Genomic DNA, 19,319 nt, shown 5'->3' with positions numbered 1-19,319 from the left:
TCCCTTCCTCTAAAAATCTATGGTTTTCTAGTCCCTTTGTCAAGATTCAGGGGTTTTACTACTTCTTTTTTTGTTTATATTATTTATTTATATTGATGCATTTTAAAAAAGTATCTCAAAGAAACAAAACAGGTGGCTTTCCCTATAATAGTTACTCAACAATTATTCACACTGGATTTCATCATATTCTTCATTCAGAACCAATATTGTGACCAGGATCTGAAAGAACTGTTACAACATGTTATCTGAAAAGTCAGTGCTCCAAAGGGCACCATGATTTCACAAACAAGGAAGAGATGCTGCACTCACCATCAGAACCCCAAAGTGGGTGAGGTGGTTACACAAGCACACTGTCTTGCTTTCATTTGAGTCTCTGTGTGCAACACAGCCTGATGTGTTCCAGCCACCAAAACCTTCTGTAGGAGTAAAGCAACATAGGCTGTTACAATATTAGCAAACAGATGGGAAGTAGTGGAAAAAGCAATGGTTATGGAATCAGACAAGCTGAGTTCAAATTCTGAAACCACCACTTAGTAACTGTGTGAACTTGAGCAAGTCAACTTTTCCTCTCTAGGTCTCAGTTTACTCTTCTCTAATTTAAGGGGAGGGGAGGGATGGGGGGGGGGAGTAGAGAGAGGCCAAATTAGTGGATCTCAGAAATGCCTTCCAACTTTAAACCTAAGATACTATGAATTTAGTTCCTTGGGGAAGAACAAGTTGATCTGTGAAATTAGAAATTTGAGAGATTGCAAGTATTCTTTTTTTTTGGGGGGGGGAGGGGAAAATGAGGGTTAAGTGACTTGCCCAGCGTCACAAAGCTCGTAAATATCAAGTATCTGAATCTGGATTTGAACTCAGGTCCTCCTGAATCCAGGGCCAATGCTTTATCCACTGCGCCACCTAGCTGCCCCTGATTGTAAGTATTCTTGAACAAACTAAAAGTAGAATGAATACAGAAACATTTAGGTAGGCAATGTTTTGGCTTTTTAGAAAAATATAAAAGACAGAACTACTGCTAATTTTTAATTACTCCCATTCTTTAATTTCCCTCACACCTGCCAAAAATTAATTCCATTATCCCTCACAACTCCTTAAGCAAGAAGTTCTTATCTTGGAGACCCTAGACCATGGTTAGTTTTCAGGGGCTTTGTAAACTTGAATGAGAAAAAAAACAACCAAAAAACCCAAAACATCTTTATTATCATTAACTTCCAACTGAAATTGAACAGTTCCTTCAATTATTTGAAAAAATAATATTTTAAGGGAGGAGGCTTTACCAAACTGTAAAAGGTGTCCATGACTACTCCCCCAGGTTAATTATCCCTCTTTTATGGTTACTATTAGAATAGTCAGGAAGAAATCTTACCCACCTATAATAGCCAATCAAAAGAAGACCAGAAGAGTAATTGGCAGTCATAATGATTTGGCTTTTAAAAGAGGTAGAGAAGTAGTAGTTGACTTAGCTAGAGCAGCAACTTGGATATGTAGTTCCATGGATATTCCTTCTCTTTATTAGGAACTCAGTTGACATACAAAAAAACTAGGTAAAAAGCAATAAGTAATAAAGAAGAAAATTTTCTAATTCTAGTCAAGAATATCTGCATGTTTTCCGATTGTGCCTAGAGGGACAGCTAGGAGTAACAAAAGCTTCCATTAATATAGTGCTTGGAAAAAAAAAATGTATATATACACACATACACACACACAGTGCTTAGAGGAGAGGTGTGTAGTATAAGTATCATTATCCGTATTTTTCAGAGAAGATAAAATATATAGTAAGTATCTGCGTTGGGACTTGAACTAGTCCCAACTAAATGGCAGAGTGGATAGAGCACTGGGTCTAGAGTTGTGAAGACCTGAGTTCTGGAAGTTCAGGAAGACCTAGTCTCAGACACTTACTAGCTGTGTGATCCTGGGCAAGTAACTTAATTTCCATCTCCCTCAGAGAGAAGGCAGAGCTAGATTAGACTAGAATCAGACTAAAAACATTTAAATTAAAGATATAAAAAGAGAGACTACTAACTAAAACTAGCATTTCCTAATCAAGCACCAGGATTCAAATCTCATAATCTCCGAAGCAGGTAGAAGAGTGAGAGAATTCTAGGCAGTGTAATAAAGGGTAGTTCTGGTGTTATGGATGCATTTTAGTTCAAAGACTGTGCAGTAAATCTCAGGGCAGTTAACATAAATATAAATACTAGCTATATAAATACTATACAATAGCGATAATGGTGACATCATCATTACTACTCCACCTACTACTAAGACTTCAACTATTATTACTACTACTACTATTTGACAATTACTACTACTATACTTCTATATTACTACTACTGCTGCTGCTGCTAATATTACTGCTAGACCAGTATTACTAGTATACTTCTTCTATACTACCACCACCACCATTACCACTACTACTACTACTACTACTACTACTAAACTCAGGTCCCCTCAATCCATAGCCAGTGCTCTTTCTACTTTTAAATAGAGGCTATTTGAATTTCACAAGAGATCTGGGAAATTATTATTGTGCCCAAGATTGAAAAAATAAAAGTTGGATTACATGACTGATAAATTTGGAACTCACTGAACAACTGGACCCTAAGAACTGGTAATTAATGGATTGCAATCAACCTGAAGGGAAGCCTCTGGTGGCATGCCACAATTCTGTGCATCTTTATCAATTATTTTCATGATGATACAGAGGGGATGATTATTGAAGATTAGAAAATGTGAATGAGGCTCCTAAAAAATCTCAATAGGCTAGATGAAAGATGAAAATCATGAAGATAAAATTTAATAAGGGAATACATATAAATGTTCTAACATTTGGAATAAAAATTTGATTTGCAAGGACAAAATAAGAATTATGGTTTTGTAGTTCATGTGAAAAATACCTGGGTTTTTAATTAACTTCAAGTTCACCATAAATTAATATTGTGCTATTATTCCTAGAGACTACTTATGCAACGTTAAGCTTCATAAAAATGTCTAGTTAAAGAGAGGCAATCTCTACGTATTATGCCCTTGTCCAATAACTCCTGGGGTATTGTACACAAGGTCTGAAGCTTATGGAAGAAGAGTAGATAAATTAATTTTGAACCTTGGAATTTATTAGCAAAAATCGAATCCTGTAGGGGGAGCTAGTTGTGTGTGTGTCTGTGTATGTTTTGCTTTCTATTTAGCTTTAAGGAAATAAACAGAATTCACTTTTCTCTCCATCTAAAATGGTTTTTCAATACATGCAGTCCTATCACTAAGCTAGTGATGTAATTCAGAAAAAAAAACAAAAACCTACCTATTTAAAAGCCAACATGGCAAAGTTCATAGAGATTCAAAATTCGAAAGGTTTAAGTCTTAATTCTGATATATCAGTTGTCTACTCACAAGTCACTTAGCAACTTTCTAACATTAGGAGCTGCAGAACAATTGCTAGTATTCATTGGTGGAGAGAATTTCCCCACACAGAGACCCCTGCGATAATGAAAGCAAAAGTGCATACCAGAAAAACAAAAAGGGAATATTTATTTTTAAACTTACTGTTTTTATTCAAATCCCAGAAGACACAGATGGGATGAAGCACCTAAGTGAACATAAACATAAAACATGTACCAAGGTGTTTAGGTGAAATTATGCAGAAATTATTGGATTTTAAGGTTTTCATAGAAAAGGAAAAAGGAAAATCAACATTAATCATGCTAATACCATATAACAAAGGCAGAAAATTTAGGAGAAAGACCTCCAACCAGAATCTTTAATGTTAAATTAAATATGAGTATTAAGGAGGAATGCATTAATTAGTTCAAAACAAAAAATTACAACTTTTAATGAATCAAATGAAAAACTGATATACTATGGTGCAACAAAACAAACAAACCCCAAAACCATGGACCTGGATCTGAGTTCTCAGTCTGCCACTTAACATTTGGGTGACCTAGGATAACTGATAATTTCTTTAACTTGTCTGAACATCGGTATTTCGACTATAATTGGATATAATCCCAAATTATAATTATAAATATAATCTAAGTTAAACTTATAAAAGAAATACAATAATAACAATGATAATGATAGTTATAATACTTGTACTTCCTACTCTCTGAGGCTATAGTGAGAGTCATATTAGACGATGAAAAAGGCATTATATTTGTAAAGGGCTATAAAAATGTAACTTGTTAGTCTTCCCCTTGTTACAAAATCCTCAGTCTACTATAATTACTAATATTACTGATTCATTAGATGATGAGCTCCTTAAGAACAGGTATTATTCTTGCCTTTTTTTGTATCCTAGCAGTTGGTATAAGGTCTGGCACTTGCACATGCTTAATTTAATACTTACTGACTGACTGATATTTAACAACATTCTCAGAATATATTTTATTTTCCCCAATAACATGCCCATGTCTCATTTGCAAATAACAAGACTGAATTATGGTAGAGGTTCTTAAGTCTTACAGTTCCATGGCCTGCTTTGATAGTCTGGTGAAGCCTATGGACCCCTTTTAAGAAAAAAAAAAACATTTATAATATATGTATAAATATGAAAATTTAAGTTCATAATGGAATGTTAAATTCAGTTTATGAAAATAAAGATATATTTTTCCCACTCAACTTCACAGACATTATGCAATATAGCCATAGATTCCTTGAGAGTTTATGGATCCCAGCTTAAGAATGCCTAAACTGAGGGAAGGTTAAATGATAGAATCAGGTCAGCAAGTGTTAAGATTTAGACCTTGATTACTTAACTTTAGTATCTCCCCAGTAAAATGTAAACTCCTTGAGATCAAGGACTATTCTTTTTTTATGTGTTTGTGTCTATAGTTCCTGGCACAGTGCTTTGCACACAACAGACACTTAAATGGTTATTAGGTTGGATTAGATTGGATTCACAATTTTAAAAAAACCTTATAGAAAAATAAAAATCCTTACTTATCACAACCTGTTCTCAAGCAGCTCCGTCCTTTATTAGCCTGTCTGGTTGAGTAAATGTTAGAGTCAGTGTTACATACATGACTCTGGGGGGAGGAAGGAGAAGGAAGAGAAGATGGAAGGAAGGAAGGAAGGAAGGAAGAGAGGGAGGGAGGGAGGAGAGGGAATAAAGGTAGAGGAGAAGGAGGAAAAGGAGGAGAAAGAAGGAAGGAAGGAGGGGGAAGAAAAGAGGAGGAGGAGGAAGAGGGGAAGGGGAAGAAGAAGACCACAACCATGATGACGGTGATGATGACATTTAGTCTAGACTACTTAGGCATCTAGACTTGCCTGTGGTTGTCACATGGCCACTAAGTATAAGAGGCAGGTCTAAAAATAAAGTCTGATTTTAAGTCCAGTGCTCTTTCCACAATACTATAATGCTCAAGAAGCATGAGCTCAGCATTTAAAAAGCGCTCAGTATTTCAGGACACCTCTACTATAATTCTCATTACCTATATTTACTTGTATTCTTATTTTTAATGGAAATTCTTATAGAGTCAAGCCTGTAGTTAGGCAGACAGGTTTTACATCTGTATTTGTCTAAAGAGAGTCATCCAGCCTTTAAAACATGTTCCCTTCAATCTCTTCCTCCATTTGGCTTTCATTTCCATCATTTGAACTGCTGCCCCCTGCCCCCAACACCAAAGAAAGTTGCCAATTTCCCATGATGTAAGGACACCAGGCAAAATTCCCAGAGTTGGCAGCTTCCTGCTGCTCCCTTCTTTACTTTGGAAAAGTACAGGTTACTCCACAGGTCATTGGATAGATTCCCAACAACCCTTTGAGACTGTCTAAACCTGATCATCTCTATACTTGGAAAAGTGGGGCCCAAAACATTTTCTTACCTGATTTCGTGTATGTTTGATTATAACCTGGACAGGTTCCTGAAGATCCCGGATACTAATGTTTCCAATACTGCACGCCATCACATAGCTCACTAGCTTGTCTCGCTGAGTCTCTACATCCTTTTAGAGAGAAAAAAAAACAATACCTTACACGTACTAGCCCAAGTGCACACTTTTATTTTATTGTGGCATTCCAAAATAAGCAAAGAGTCAGCAGCTTTTACACTTAAGATCTCCCATTAGAAGAATGTCCTGTTTATAAGATCAAATTGCAGGCTTTCCTCATGGTGCTCCGCTATTTCCCTTATTATCATAAATACACAAGGAGAACACATTGTAAGGCAATGTTCATGGAGTTCCACTCTAAATGACTATGTTTGAGGCAAGTCGGTTATACCTTATACAATGCAAACTCATAAAAAGTTGTGAACAATTAGATCGTTTCCTTAACCATGAAAAAAAATGGGACTGCTTATCTTTTGGAGACAAAATTTTTAGAGGTAGAAAGGAATTATGGTGTAAATTTTTTAAAGTCTTTGGCTTTTATATTCTTACCAACCACTTGGACACATTTACTAGTGGACTATATCTAAATGTAATTTTGGTGGATTAGTTACTGACTGAAAAGTTTAAATTGTTCTTTCTCGTAGATATTTAATCTAAGATTCTTTAATTTATGATACCTCACTTAATAGGACAGAGCAGGAACTTCTGCTGTGCCTGGTTCACTTTGGTTCAGCTGTTTTTCATTCATGTCTGACTCTTTGTGACCCCATTTGGGGTTTTCTTGGCAAAGATACTGGAGTGGTTTGCCATTTCCTTCTCCAGCTCATTTTACAGATGCGAAACCTCAGGCAAAAAGGGTTAGGTGACTTGCTCAGGGTCATGCAACTAGTAAGTGTCTGAGGTTGGATTTGAATTTCAGTCTTTCCTGACTCCAGGCCTGGTGCTATAATTATTATGCAACCAAGCTGCCCTAAACTGGCCCATAGGAGGTGCTTAAAAAGTACTTGTTATTTAAGAAGTGCTTTACTAATAAAGTAAGAGTTAAGTAAAATAAATATTATTTCCATTTTAGAGATAAAAAATCTGACGTTTTCAGAATTTAATCGACTCTCCCACAATCACACAGTTACTAATTCCCCGGGGGTAGGATTCAAGCCCAAGTTTCTGACACCAAGACCAGTACTCTGTACACCTCTCTATGAAGTCTCCTACTTGTAATAGTATCAACATTTTCAACTCTTGAATTTGTGATTCAAATGTACATACACTGCAGTATGTATACATCTCAGGTAAATGTGTCTCTATACCTAGAAAAAGTTTTCTTATATTCTTCCTTTCTTTCTTCCTTCCTTCCTTCCTTCCTTCCTTCCTTCCTTCCTTCCTTCCTTCCTTCCTTCCTTCCTTCCTTCCTTCCTTCCTTTCTTCTTTCTTTCTTTCTTTCTTTCTTTCTTTCTTTCTTTCTTTCTTTCTTTCTTTCTTTCTTTCTTTCTTTCTTTCTTTCTTTCTTTCTTTCTTTCTTTCTTTCTTTCTTTCTTTCTTTCTTTCTTTCTTTCTTTCTTTTTTTGGTGAGGCAATTGCGATTAAGTGACTTGCCCATGATCACACAGCTAGTAAGTGTGAAGGGTCTGAAGCTGGATTTCAACTCAGGTCCTCCTGAATCCAGAGCCGGTGCTCTATCCACTGTGCCACCTAGCTGCTCTTAGTTTTCTCATATTAACTGGACATTTGAACAATTTTAACTGATCACTATCAGTTATGATTTCTGTTATCTAGGGATATAATCCCTCAGTACTCAAATGAATCTGTGATATTACCGATTTGAATATTCTCGTCAACATAGCATATTTCAGACTTTTCATGAGGTAGTGTGGCATAATGGATAGGGCACTGGAATCATGAAGACCTGGTTTAAGTTTCCACCACAGACACTTAACTCTCTGTATGACCCTGAGCCAAGCATTTACATTATCTGGTCCTCACTTTCCACATTTATAAAAGGGGGGGGTGATGTGTGGTATGGATGATCACAATATCTTATGAATTCCCCTCTTGCAGCTCTTGCCCATGTCCTTCCACAATTCTGCTATGAAGGGGGAGGGAGGAGGGAGAAGAGTCCACTGTAGGCCTTCCTCACATTTTGTCAATATCACAAGGACACCAATGGAGCTCTCAGACCACCTCCTAGTCACTTCTTATACTGCCACTTGACCAGCCTATCTTCCTATTCTAGATTTCTCTGATGACATTTTTCAATCCTGACATTTTTCAAAGCTTCTATGAAGCTTCTCAAGGAAGATTATTGTTGTAGCATGCTCATAACCATAATGCACCTCTTCCCTGCCTTCTCCAGGATATTTATTTTCAATTCTTCAAAGAATGTTTCATTCCATGTCTTGCAGCCATATAGCTACCATAGTAGAAAGCTGGTACTGAAAAGATTAAACTTTATTTCTAGGAAAAACTTGAGATCAATAATGGAGTTTTACAATTTCATCCAGTCTGATCTCTTTTTACTCAACTATGGGACCAGCTTCCCATTTATTGCTCCCTTCTATCCCACCTGTACATAATAATGTATAGGTGGGGTAGCTTTATAGGTTGTCCATCCAAACATATGCCAAAATCTGGGCATTAGACATTCTCCATCCACTTGATCTTTCCTGTGCAGATGGTCAATCCAAACTCTTGAATGGTTGGTTATGGATGTCTTCTGTATTGTTCCAGGACTACTTAAAAACCAGCACAATATCATTGTATTATGGGAACCCCTGGAGGACTGCACCACCACAAATACTCTTCAGTCTGGACTCTGTGCTAGATCACCTCTGTCACAAGAGTAAAGGTTTTTGACCAACATAGATTTTCCTGTTTCATTCCCAATCTGATGTTTATGATTGGAGAATTATTAAATAGCATTTTTCATCAAATCTTTCAAGGAATCCTGAATGATACTGACGTTTGGTAGGAGACATCTTATTGGAAGAGAACCTTGAAAGAAATGTTTTGCTGTAATAAATCAAATGCTTTTCCAAATGATGAACACAATAGGCTCTTGGATTCTTTGTAGCAGTCAGTCAGTTGGGAAATGGTAAAGATGTGGACTATAATATAATGTCATTTTCCAAGTCCTGATTACTCCCTATGAATCCTCTATCATAAATTCATGTACTCCATTCATGTGTAGCTAAGTCTTATAAAGAATTTTATTTTTTTATGAGATGATACTGCTCAGAATCACCTGTCATCCTTTGTAATATATTACAAACGAGTATATACTCTAAATTGGTATTGACTATGACTATCATATCTTCACAAGTAATATACTTACTAACCATAGAACTTTATGGACATTTTTAGTCTTCTTGTGGCAAATGATAGGAGTTAAACTTCTGTATACAATTATTTTAATACCTATTGATGTCACATTTATTGTCCATTACCTATTTTTCATTTTAATTACTCATCTAAATAGTTAAAAATTGAGTTGTTTCAATTGTATGCTAAATCCTTTTCCTCATTATTATTCTTCAAGTCTTTTTAATAATTCAGACTTCTGCTCTAATAAATCAGTGGTCTGACTGTACACAGGCAATTAATTCAAGAATAATTCCTACATCAGTAATGAGTATCAAACCTACTTCTGTGAAATACCAAGGTGTCTTTAATCATTTTAAGAGGACATATAATGCTTAAAATAAATTCCAGATGAGCATTTTTGAGGGAGTTTGGGAGTATGGAAAAAAATCAAATTTTGGTTTTAAGGATGTCATAACTCTGAAAACTTGGACAAGAAGATATTCTAACTCTCCCTCCTCTGAATTTGTCTCTCTATATCATTAATCTGGTAGTTTCATACATTATTTTGTGAAACCTATTAACTAAATCTTTGGTCTTTTTGGTTCAACTTTCTATATAATTTTGGTTTGTCTCCCCCAGATGGACTGTAAACATCTTTCGGACAGAGGCCTTACATTATACTATTTTGTTTTCCTCACAATATATTCCATATTACCTTATGTATTAAATGTATCTCATATGTAACTTCACTGATTTCAAAGTTCAGTGAATTATAGTGGTATGCTATACTTTCTCTTACTCCTTCAATGGATCTACGTTTGTCTATTGGAAAAGAGGTAGTAGAATTAATGTGGTGAAGTAATTTTTCCAATCTGCCTCGAGAAATTTCAAATTTTCTCTTATACAGACAGGTTTCCTCTGAAATGTCCTATATCAACTCACGTTTTAGTATTTAAGAATTATTACTTCTAAAAACAAAATATTTTAGCAGAGCTTTTGTAGATAAGTTCTGTTTTTGGAGGCCAGGAGAGGTCATGGGTGTTTGCTGGCAGATTACTCTCTAGGATCTAGAAACAATGCCAATAAAAATGGTAATGTGTGCTCAGCACAATAGCACCCAATTCTGCGGATGTAAAAAGAGCAGAAGGTCATTTGAAATACTAATAGGAAGACTGATTAAAGCCAAGAATGCTGCTCATTACGAAAACACTACTTCCTTCTGAATGAAAAAAAAAAATCCCTTCCCCTACTTAGTGAGTAATTCTCTTGAAATCTGTTGGCCTTGCTAACTTGTGTCTGAAAAGATTGAAAGTAGCTAATATTTAGCCTAAACAGAAAATGCAACTGACTCTATACAATATAAATTTTTATAATAGAGTATTTAACCTGTATTTCTTAACTTGTAATCTGTAGTACTGAAACTAGTATCTTCTAGCATAAATCTGAATAAACCTATTATGTTACCAAGTGCAGAATTGTCTGAAAAGTTTTTAAAACAATTATGTTATTAAAAGCCTTCATTCTTAGAAAGAAATGAATTTATTTTTCTATCTTTCCTGATAGGCTTAGCTTTAAGAGACTTGGAATCTTACATCCCTCCCCGCCCTCCTTTTATTTAAAGGACTCACTGTAGATCAAGTAAAATTAATTCAACAAGTACTTGCCTGGAAAAGTCCAGTTTTGTTGAAGAACGTAAATTGAGCTCTTTTAACTGATTCAGATTCTTCTTTACTTAAATTCATAAGTAAACTTCGGGGCAAAATGACAGAAGCCAAAGAATTCACTTGACCTGTCTCAAAATCCATCTAGGAGACACACAAATAGATTAGTCAAATAACTGCAATACTGTAATCACTCAGCATGTCTGACTAATGTGTGGTAACAACCCAAAGCACACAAGTAAGCCAATTGTTCCCTTCACTAACACATAGTCGCTATTTAGTCTATTTGGATAAAGCTTCTGCTGAGAGACCTGAAGCTAGTTGCTCTTAATGTTTTTATGTGATCAGGATTTAGTAGTACTCATTTATTTGAACAAAGAGAAATCTGGAAAATTAGTATTCTCAAGTATGAGAATTAGATTTTTCTTCTTTCAAACCAAAGTACTTAATTTATCAAATTTTCCAGATTCTTTGCAAAACAATTTGTGGTTTGGGAGTATCCGGAGAAGAAAAAAGAGAGAATAGAACTCTTTGGATTAAGAATAAAGAATGTCTATGGAAAGGGGAAAGTTTAAATTTCATGATTTTTATTTTCCAGTACCTTGTACTTATACCACTGCTTAAATGGCAGAGAGGGACTGATTCCATCAGAGTCAACTTTCCATTTAACTTTTGGGATAGCCTTCACAGAATGGTCTTTCTTTGACCATGAAAAAAAAAAAATCTACATTTCACCTTGGTCCTAAGTGCATACCTTCATTTAGATTCATTTCTAAGGGAAGAAAAGATTTTTCTCTATTCTGTCTATTCTGTTGTAGCTCTTATAAAGTAGTATAGCAAAGTCCATGTTTAAATGTGTGAAAGTGGTCACTAAGTTAACACAACAGAACTTCTACTGGCCCCACCCTCAACATCCCTTAGTCATCCCATTCTATGGTAGGAATGTCTGCTAATCCCATTCCAACCCTCCAATAAACCAAAGACGATCATGCAATATGACTTACACAGCTGACTCCTCTCTTTTTTGAGAGGGAGAACTGACCCCCATAACTGCTAAAAATATGAAATAGCAGATAATTAAACCAGCTTTTTTGACAACCATCCATCTAGTATTTTAATCATCAACAAATTAGATACTCCTATACAACTCTATACACAGGAACTACATGTCATTTTAACATGATCTGAAAATTTCCTTTCTTTTACTAAATCCTTAGAATTTATAATCCACAGAAAAAGGGATCAAAAGAAAAGCTAGATTGACTTTTTCTCTGATAGAGATTAATTTTGACAACAATTCACTTGGAATAGCACTGCCTCCAAAAAAACTAAAGACAAACATTCTACCAAGGACAATGGAAACGTATAAGGTGGGTGTGATTTGGATGCAACATGTCAACACGCAGCAGCCTGGAAGAAGAGTGAGAGTAAAGGAGTCACCAAAGAATTGTTTGATGAAAAGAGAAGATAAGCTGGTCACATGGTAAAAGTGAGGGATGGCAGGTGGTTGGTCAGAGTACTCCACTTGGAAGAACTCCAGCATGTTGGGTGAATACCTTGTGGCAAACTGGAGGACAATGATAAGAACTGCATGGGATAAATAGGCATGGATGGGTCGGGAGCTGAATCACTGGAGAGAACTCACAAACTGAGGAGATCACAAATCCATATAAATACTGAGTAAAGTACTAGTCCAGCTGCCAACCTCTGGTTATAGATTTCCAAAGGGGAAAAAAAATCACATTTTCCTCAAGGTTATTCTAAAATTATAGAACTCTTTTGAGGGGTACTCAATAATTTTATCATCCAACATATGGATCACATAATGTCTAAATGATTTTAAAGAGATGAGAACTTATCTTACTTTAAGTTTTTAAGCTCAAAACTGCTATAATTTTCAGCCTCCTAAAAGAAAAGAAGGTAAGTATACAAAACACAGATTTAGGGGAAGCTAGTGGCACAGTGGATATAGCACTGTTCCTGGAGTCAGGAGGACCTGAGTTCAAATCTGACCTCAGACACTTGACACTTACTAGCTGTGTGACCCTGGGCAAGTCGCTTAACACTGATGGCCTCACCAAAAAAACCAAAACAAAACATAGATTCATAGCTGTGTTTCAAAAAGGCATTAAAAACCATAAGCTCATACCTGGAAATATGAATCATTACTATTTGGGAGACCAATACTGAAAGTTGAGCCTTCATATGTTTCTGGAGTCAGAGATGATACCCCAAGAGCCAGATTTCGAGTTGTAATGTTAACAGGTACTTCATTATTTAGCTTTATCTTAAAAGCCAACTCATCGATTGTTTTTAAAGCCCTAAAGACATAAAAATATCATCATCATCATCATCATCAAAGAATAAGTAGCAGACACTTGTATATACTGGGCACTATATTACAAAGCAAGTTAAAAAGTCATGCATGGCATTGGGGCAGCTAGGTGGCGCAGTGGATAAAGCGCTGGCCCCGGATTCAGGAGGACCCAAGTTCAGAGCTGGCCTCAGACACTTAAAACTTACTAGCTGTGTGACCCTGGGCAAGTCACTTAACCCTCACTGCCTCTCAAAACAAAAAAAGTCATGGCATTGATCTTCAAAGCCTTTTATTAAACCAACATCATGGACACACATCAAACATACATAACAATGTAGCACAGAATCACAGAACTGCATGCAACCTTGAGAAAAATGTCTGGTCTAATCCTCAGTTTTTAGGCAGGTGAATTCCTACAGCATTAAAGACAAGTACTGCTCTATGTTTGTCTTGAACATCTCAAGGAGAAAAAAGTACTAGTCCTGGGTATTTTATATTTGCATTAAGAATGAGAAAAAGAATCTACCACTTTTATTTTAACATGTAAACTCTATTTACAAAATGAGTATGGACTATTATCCCAACACCATTTAGAATGCATTATTTTGGCCAAAACAAAATGTGTTTAGGAAAGAAAACACTTATTTATTGACATGGATTTTAGAATTTTTACTGAGAATTTTCTTTTTAGCAAAACACTTAATTTGATGAGTATGTTCTGTTCTACTGAGGAGTGTTTACTTGCCTGTCTGGATGACCCTGGAAGAGGAGGGGCATTGTGTAACAATGAAGGCAGGCCATTTGCCCAAGGGTGTGTGAGGGCTTTTATAACAGAGCTTCTGGCATCCGAGGAGACCCCCCCCCCAGGTCCCCCTGAGTAGAATCCTAGACTACTGATATAAATTTCATTGTCAACATGAGGAACCCTTATAGTAGTCTTTTAGAAACTATGGAATTCACACTCGTAGGGAACATACAATAGAAATTATTATTGCCCTTAAAAAGTTTCTTCCTCTGTTTTATGTATCATGTAGAATGATGATAAAGACATGGGAAAACATTTTGAACCAAGTGATGATGGAATGCATTTAGAAACCATTATCTCACAATAAAGTTCATCAATAGATTTAGCCAGGGCTGGGGGAAAGCCTACTGTTAAATGTGAAGTTATGGTTTATTTTTAATTTCAAAGAAATAAATTAGATTAATGATTGGTGAGTAAAAAGAAATAACCATTAACTAAATAAAAATCTCAAGGTGAATGTTATTAAATTAAAAGGGGAGGGGAGTTCATTACAACACCACTTGGTATAAGCAGAATTTGTTCTCCAACAATTTTTTTTCTCCAATAATTTTTTTTTGGGGGTGAGGCAATTGGGGTTAAGTGACTTGCCCGGGGTCACACAGCTTAGTAATTGTTAAGCATCTGAGTTCGGAGATTTGAACTCAGGTCCTCCTGAATCCAGGGCCAGTGCTCTATCCACTGTGTCACCTAGATGCCCCTTCTCCAACAATTTTAAAAGAACCTGTAACCCCCATAAGACTCTGTTGTGGTCCTTCTATAACATGGACCTAAGATAGTAAGGTTTGTGTTTTGTTTTGTTTTTTAAATCTAAGTTATATAATGGTTGTGTATTTGCAAAATGTCTACTTCTAGAAGGTATGGGAATAATAAAAATTTTCCAGGTTATCTGGCTCCTGTTTTAAATGAAACCACTGCTAGAGCCACAAAAATTGTAAATTTAGGTTTCTTATGTTTGACAATCAACCCCATCTTGTTTTTTCAATCCTCCATACTTTTGTGCATCTTATTTCACTAAAATTCTACTACAGTGTTTCATTATACTATGGGAACAACACCCTGGGTTTTCTATGACTACCACCAGGAAGTAAAAGATTCAGGCATTTTCTACCAAGCCAGAAAAGCTAAGTATAGGCCAAAGGGATTATTATTAAGCTTTTGGCCATAGTGCCCCATAAACACTAGCTACTTTGGTGTGAGATGGTGTGGCCTACAGTGATGGAGACACCACCCACTTTGAAAAAATCACAACCCCTTGAAGTGGTAAAGTAGATACATCTTATAGGAAGATACCTTTAACATGTCACAGAAAACATACCCTTCAAGGAAATACAGTTGAGTATTTTGCGGCTTCTGTTTACCACTGAAATTTATGTGAAATGACATAGGCAAAAGCATTTCTTTAATCTCTCCAGCTCCTCAGGAAGAAAAAAAATACTTACTCAGAAGAAGACTCCAGCAATTCAGTGTCTGAACTAGTCAAGATATTGGAAAATATGGTCATTACAGTTGATCCCAAAGTTATATCAATGTTTTCTTCATTATTTACAATTTTTTTGAGGTATTCCACAATACTGGTTATGTTGGCTGATGTAAGGGTCTGTCCATCACTAGTGAAATTTAGAAGGTCATTGGCTATTTCATCCGTTATTCCTAAAAAAAATATTCACAACACAGAGTATATGAGAATATAATCAAAAGACATTTTTTACCTCTCTGTGACTTAACTTCCTCATCTACAAAATGGTAATGGTGATACTTCCCAACATAACCACCTCACAGACTCATGATGATGGAATGAAAGAAGATAAATACTAAAAAAATGTAATGGCTAGACTACTGTCTACTACAATGACCTTACACTGAGTTTAGACATTTGACACTCTCCTTTTATAGTGACCTCTGGCTTCATCTTATATTCTTTTGTCATTTAGAAAAGGCTCACAAAACTTTGATTACTGAGGGAGAAAATGAGGCAGCATGGGGTAGGGGCTGGAGAGCTGGCTGTGAAGCCAGGAAGAACTGGGCTCAGGCCTTTCTTCTGTAACATACACCTGCAACTTTTAGTCTTCTAAACAACTAAGAATAAAAAAAGAAGAGAAGGAAGTGCTGACCTGCAACAGGAGGAGTTTTCTCACCTGGTAATTCCCTAAAGCAATTACATCATAGATCCAGTCTCTACTACAGAGGAAAGAAGCCCATTTCCTGCCCCCCCCATAATCATTCTTCTTCTTCCTCTTCTTCCTCCTCTTCTTCCTCTTCCTCTTCTTCTTCTTCTTCTTCTTCTTCTTCAGGGCAATGAGGGTGAAGTGACTTGCCCAGGGTCACAAAGCTAGTAAGTGTCAAGTGTCTGAGCCTACATTTGACCTCAGGTCCTCCTGAGTCCAGGGCTGGCGCTCTATTCACTGTGCCACCTAGCTGCCCCTTGATAATTATTCTTACATATTAGCAGAACTGCTTTCAAAACTAAAAGAGAGAGTTAAATGTCTGTCCTTCCTCTTTTAATGAGAGTTATAAATTGAGCTTCCTTGCAGATAGGGAAAATAGTTAGAAATGTGAGCAATGACTTTCTAAATACAAGGTCTCAATACCACCAAATGCTTATAGCCACCACAAAAGTTAAAGACATTAAAGTGGGGCAACCTTAAATTCATACTCTCAAGATATCTAATTTCCTTCCTATTTGTCATGAATTTCAACTTAAAATCAGAAAATAGAAATAAAGGAAGAATTGCACTTTTTTTTCAACCTGATATTGAGTTTTCAATATCAAAAAGTACTATATGATAGGACAACAGTTCTGTACAGGATGGAAAACATAAGAAGAAATGTCATTATTACTTTGACAACTGAAAGAATATCACTTGTTCACTCACCGGCACAATTGGTTAAATCAGGAGGTCCCCAGTAGGTTTTGTTTGTGGTATCCTGATGGCTAAGCAACAAATATTCTTATTTCAATTCACATTCATGTAAACCAAAACATTTTATACTTTTGAAACAAAGAACTTTAAAAAGGAGGTAAGAAAGGCTTTTTAGAGCTTCCTATGAATTTCTAAATAAAAAGCTTTATGATAAAAAGCATAATCAGTAAAAATAATCCTGGGCACATTTAAAAAATGTAATCGTAAGCTTCATAACAATGTAAGGAAGTACAATTAGTACACTGTGCACTGCACTGTATTGCGAAGGTCTGCCAAATGAGCAAACCCCCACCCTTATTGCCAACATCCCATTCCTCTCTACCCCTCCCATTATGCTGATTCCCCAATCCTGGTCATCCAGGCTCATTGCCTTAGATGTGAACTCTCTACCTTCTCTCCAAGCATGACTCTCACCTCATCTGACCTATCTCAAAGTTCCATCTCTGATGTTAACTTCCTCTCCTTTCCCCAATTTTCCCATTCACACTCAATTTGCTCTTTGCCTTCCTTCTGGTCCCTTACTATTCTATTCTATCTCCCCCAATTCTAGATTCATTTGCCTCTTTATCAGCGTTGATACCATTGTCTGCCATTTTAATAGTTTAATTGCTGCCCAGGCCTCCGGCTTCTTTATGTCACATCTGAAATCCTGAAATTCTGTGAATTTTTATGGAGTAACACACACAGTACATCCAAACTGAAAGGTGAGTTTTACCACTGCTAATCAGGGTTAATGTCTTACCAAGTTCTTGTTGCAAAATAGCCAGGTTTCCCCTTACATGGTTGTGTTTGGACAGCTGGTTTTGTGGTTGACCATTTATAGCCTTCAGGTTGTTCATTTTCTGGACATGTCCCTGTATAAGAATAAACCACAATAAGATTCATTTGAACTAATTCACTTAACAGGAAGAGTGTTCTAATCAGTCTGCCATCTTTAAATCCTGGACCTGGACTCAGGAAGACCTGTTCCAATCCTGCCTCAGGAACTTAATTTGCTATGTGACCCTTCAAAAGGCACTTAACATTTTTGTGTCTCATGTTTCCTCATTTGTACAATAAGGGGATTGGATTGAATGGCCTTGAAGGTCCCTTGCAGTTCCTAAATCATTGTTAAGAGATGTGTGTGTGTGTGTACGCGTGCGCGTGCATGTGCCCACCTGCTTGTTTTAAACAGGCAGAGTCCATTTTCCATCAATATTCTTAGGTGTATGCACTTTCAAAATTTCCATGAGGAAAAAGTATAAATTCTAAATATAAAAGCTAAGTTCTACCCCAAATGTGCAGTTCAGATGAAATATGCGTGTGTATACATTCATGTGTTGCACTGTCATAGAAAGTGCTAGATTTTGAGCTGGAGGGTCCATGTTTAAATCCCAGTTCAGTGATCACTGGGGCCACTTTGGCAAAGTTAAGAGACTCTAGAATACTCCTTTTTTAATTGCACAGATTTGATGAGATAATTGTTATAGTCCTTTCCACTCTTAAGTTCTAGAAGCCTAACATGCAGATGTGCTGTGACAGGATCAATGTTTACAAATGTTTCCCTAACTTTTTTTCCTACCACCTACAACATGAATTAGTCCTGGGCCCTTTTCTTTTCCTTCTTTCACCAGGAATAAGATTTCCCTAAAGGAGACAAAATTATCCCTGGGACTTTGACTGGCCATAGCTTCCCAGGTACTGCTTCCTAGTCACCTAAGGGCATAAAAAGTCCCAGCTGTGCCCTTCAAACTCAGTAGATTGGTGAAGACCACACATGTTGCTATGTCCTTAACCATATCCTTCCCTGATGACCAGATGTGTTTCCACATGGTGGGGGAGTAAGGACAAGGAGAAGAGCCAAGCCCCACTGTATCCTTGTTTTATATCTTTGCTGTCTTAGAGCAAAGTAAATCTCCTTTTGCTACCTGTTCAATGACTTGTGAGTACCTCATTTTGACTCAACATAATAGTGTGCTGACATTAGCACTGCCTCCTACAGGTGCATGTGTATTGTTATTATTATTAATATCTCGATTTTATAGATGAAGAAACTGTGAGAATCAGGGTGCCACGCCCTACTGAGAAAGACACTGTGAGAACCAGGGCAATGCCCCCCTGAAAAGAAAGCATGTGACTAGCGTCTGGAAGTTACATCTATTCATAGAAATGCCTGTAAGTCATGTCAATCAATGCTACCAGCCAATTAGCTTAGAGCTGTGTGTAGGGACCGTGCCTGGGCGGGCCTGCAGGGAGCTTCTGCTAGGGAGTGCGGAGGATCTCTCTTTCCATTGGAGGTCGCCAGCAGCTGCAGGGCGAAGGGGAGCTAGGCTTTTTCCTTCTGAACTACACGTGTCCTTCCTCTCTCTTTTGCTAACTTCTAAATACTTTAATAAATGCTTAATGCCCCAAAGACTAGTGCTATAAGTTTCTAATTTAGGGTGAACACTCATTAGATTTTAATCACAGCAACTTGCCCGATCATACAACTATTAAGTCCCTGAGGCTGGATTTAAA

The 19,319-nt window shown here is 36.7% G+C and overlaps 1 protein-coding gene across 1 annotated transcript in view; it reads right to left on the bottom strand.

Annotated features, from left to right (window-relative positions):
• ADGRG6 (adhesion G protein-coupled receptor G6) overlaps nucleotides 1-19,319 on the bottom strand; it is a 197,407-nt gene that overhangs the window by 39,425 nt on the left and 138,663 nt on the right. Inside the window, exons 11-18 of the mRNA XM_043963975.1 lie at nucleotides 17,566-17,677; nucleotides 16,776-16,834; nucleotides 15,342-15,552; nucleotides 12,930-13,101; nucleotides 10,784-10,924; nucleotides 5,817-5,936; nucleotides 3,541-3,583; nucleotides 310-416 (exon numbers count right to left, since the gene is read on the bottom strand). Coding sequence (XP_043819910.1) covers nucleotides 310-416; nucleotides 3,541-3,583; nucleotides 5,817-5,936; nucleotides 10,784-10,924; nucleotides 12,930-13,101; nucleotides 15,342-15,552; nucleotides 16,776-16,834; nucleotides 17,566-17,677 — 965 coding nt within the window. The remainder of the gene's footprint in view (nucleotides 1-309; nucleotides 417-3,540; nucleotides 3,584-5,816; nucleotides 5,937-10,783; nucleotides 10,925-12,929; nucleotides 13,102-15,341; nucleotides 15,553-16,775; nucleotides 16,835-17,565; nucleotides 17,678-19,319) is intronic.

Source organism: Dromiciops gliroides, chromosome 4 (assembly GCF_019393635.1).
Source record: "Dromiciops gliroides isolate mDroGli1 chromosome 4, mDroGli1.pri, whole genome shotgun sequence".
NCBI classification, from domain to species: domain Eukaryota; kingdom Metazoa; phylum Chordata; class Mammalia; order Microbiotheria; family Microbiotheriidae; genus Dromiciops; species Dromiciops gliroides.
The sequence above is the reverse complement of the archived record's forward strand: the minus strand, read 5'-3'. Positions and strand labels throughout refer to the sequence as shown.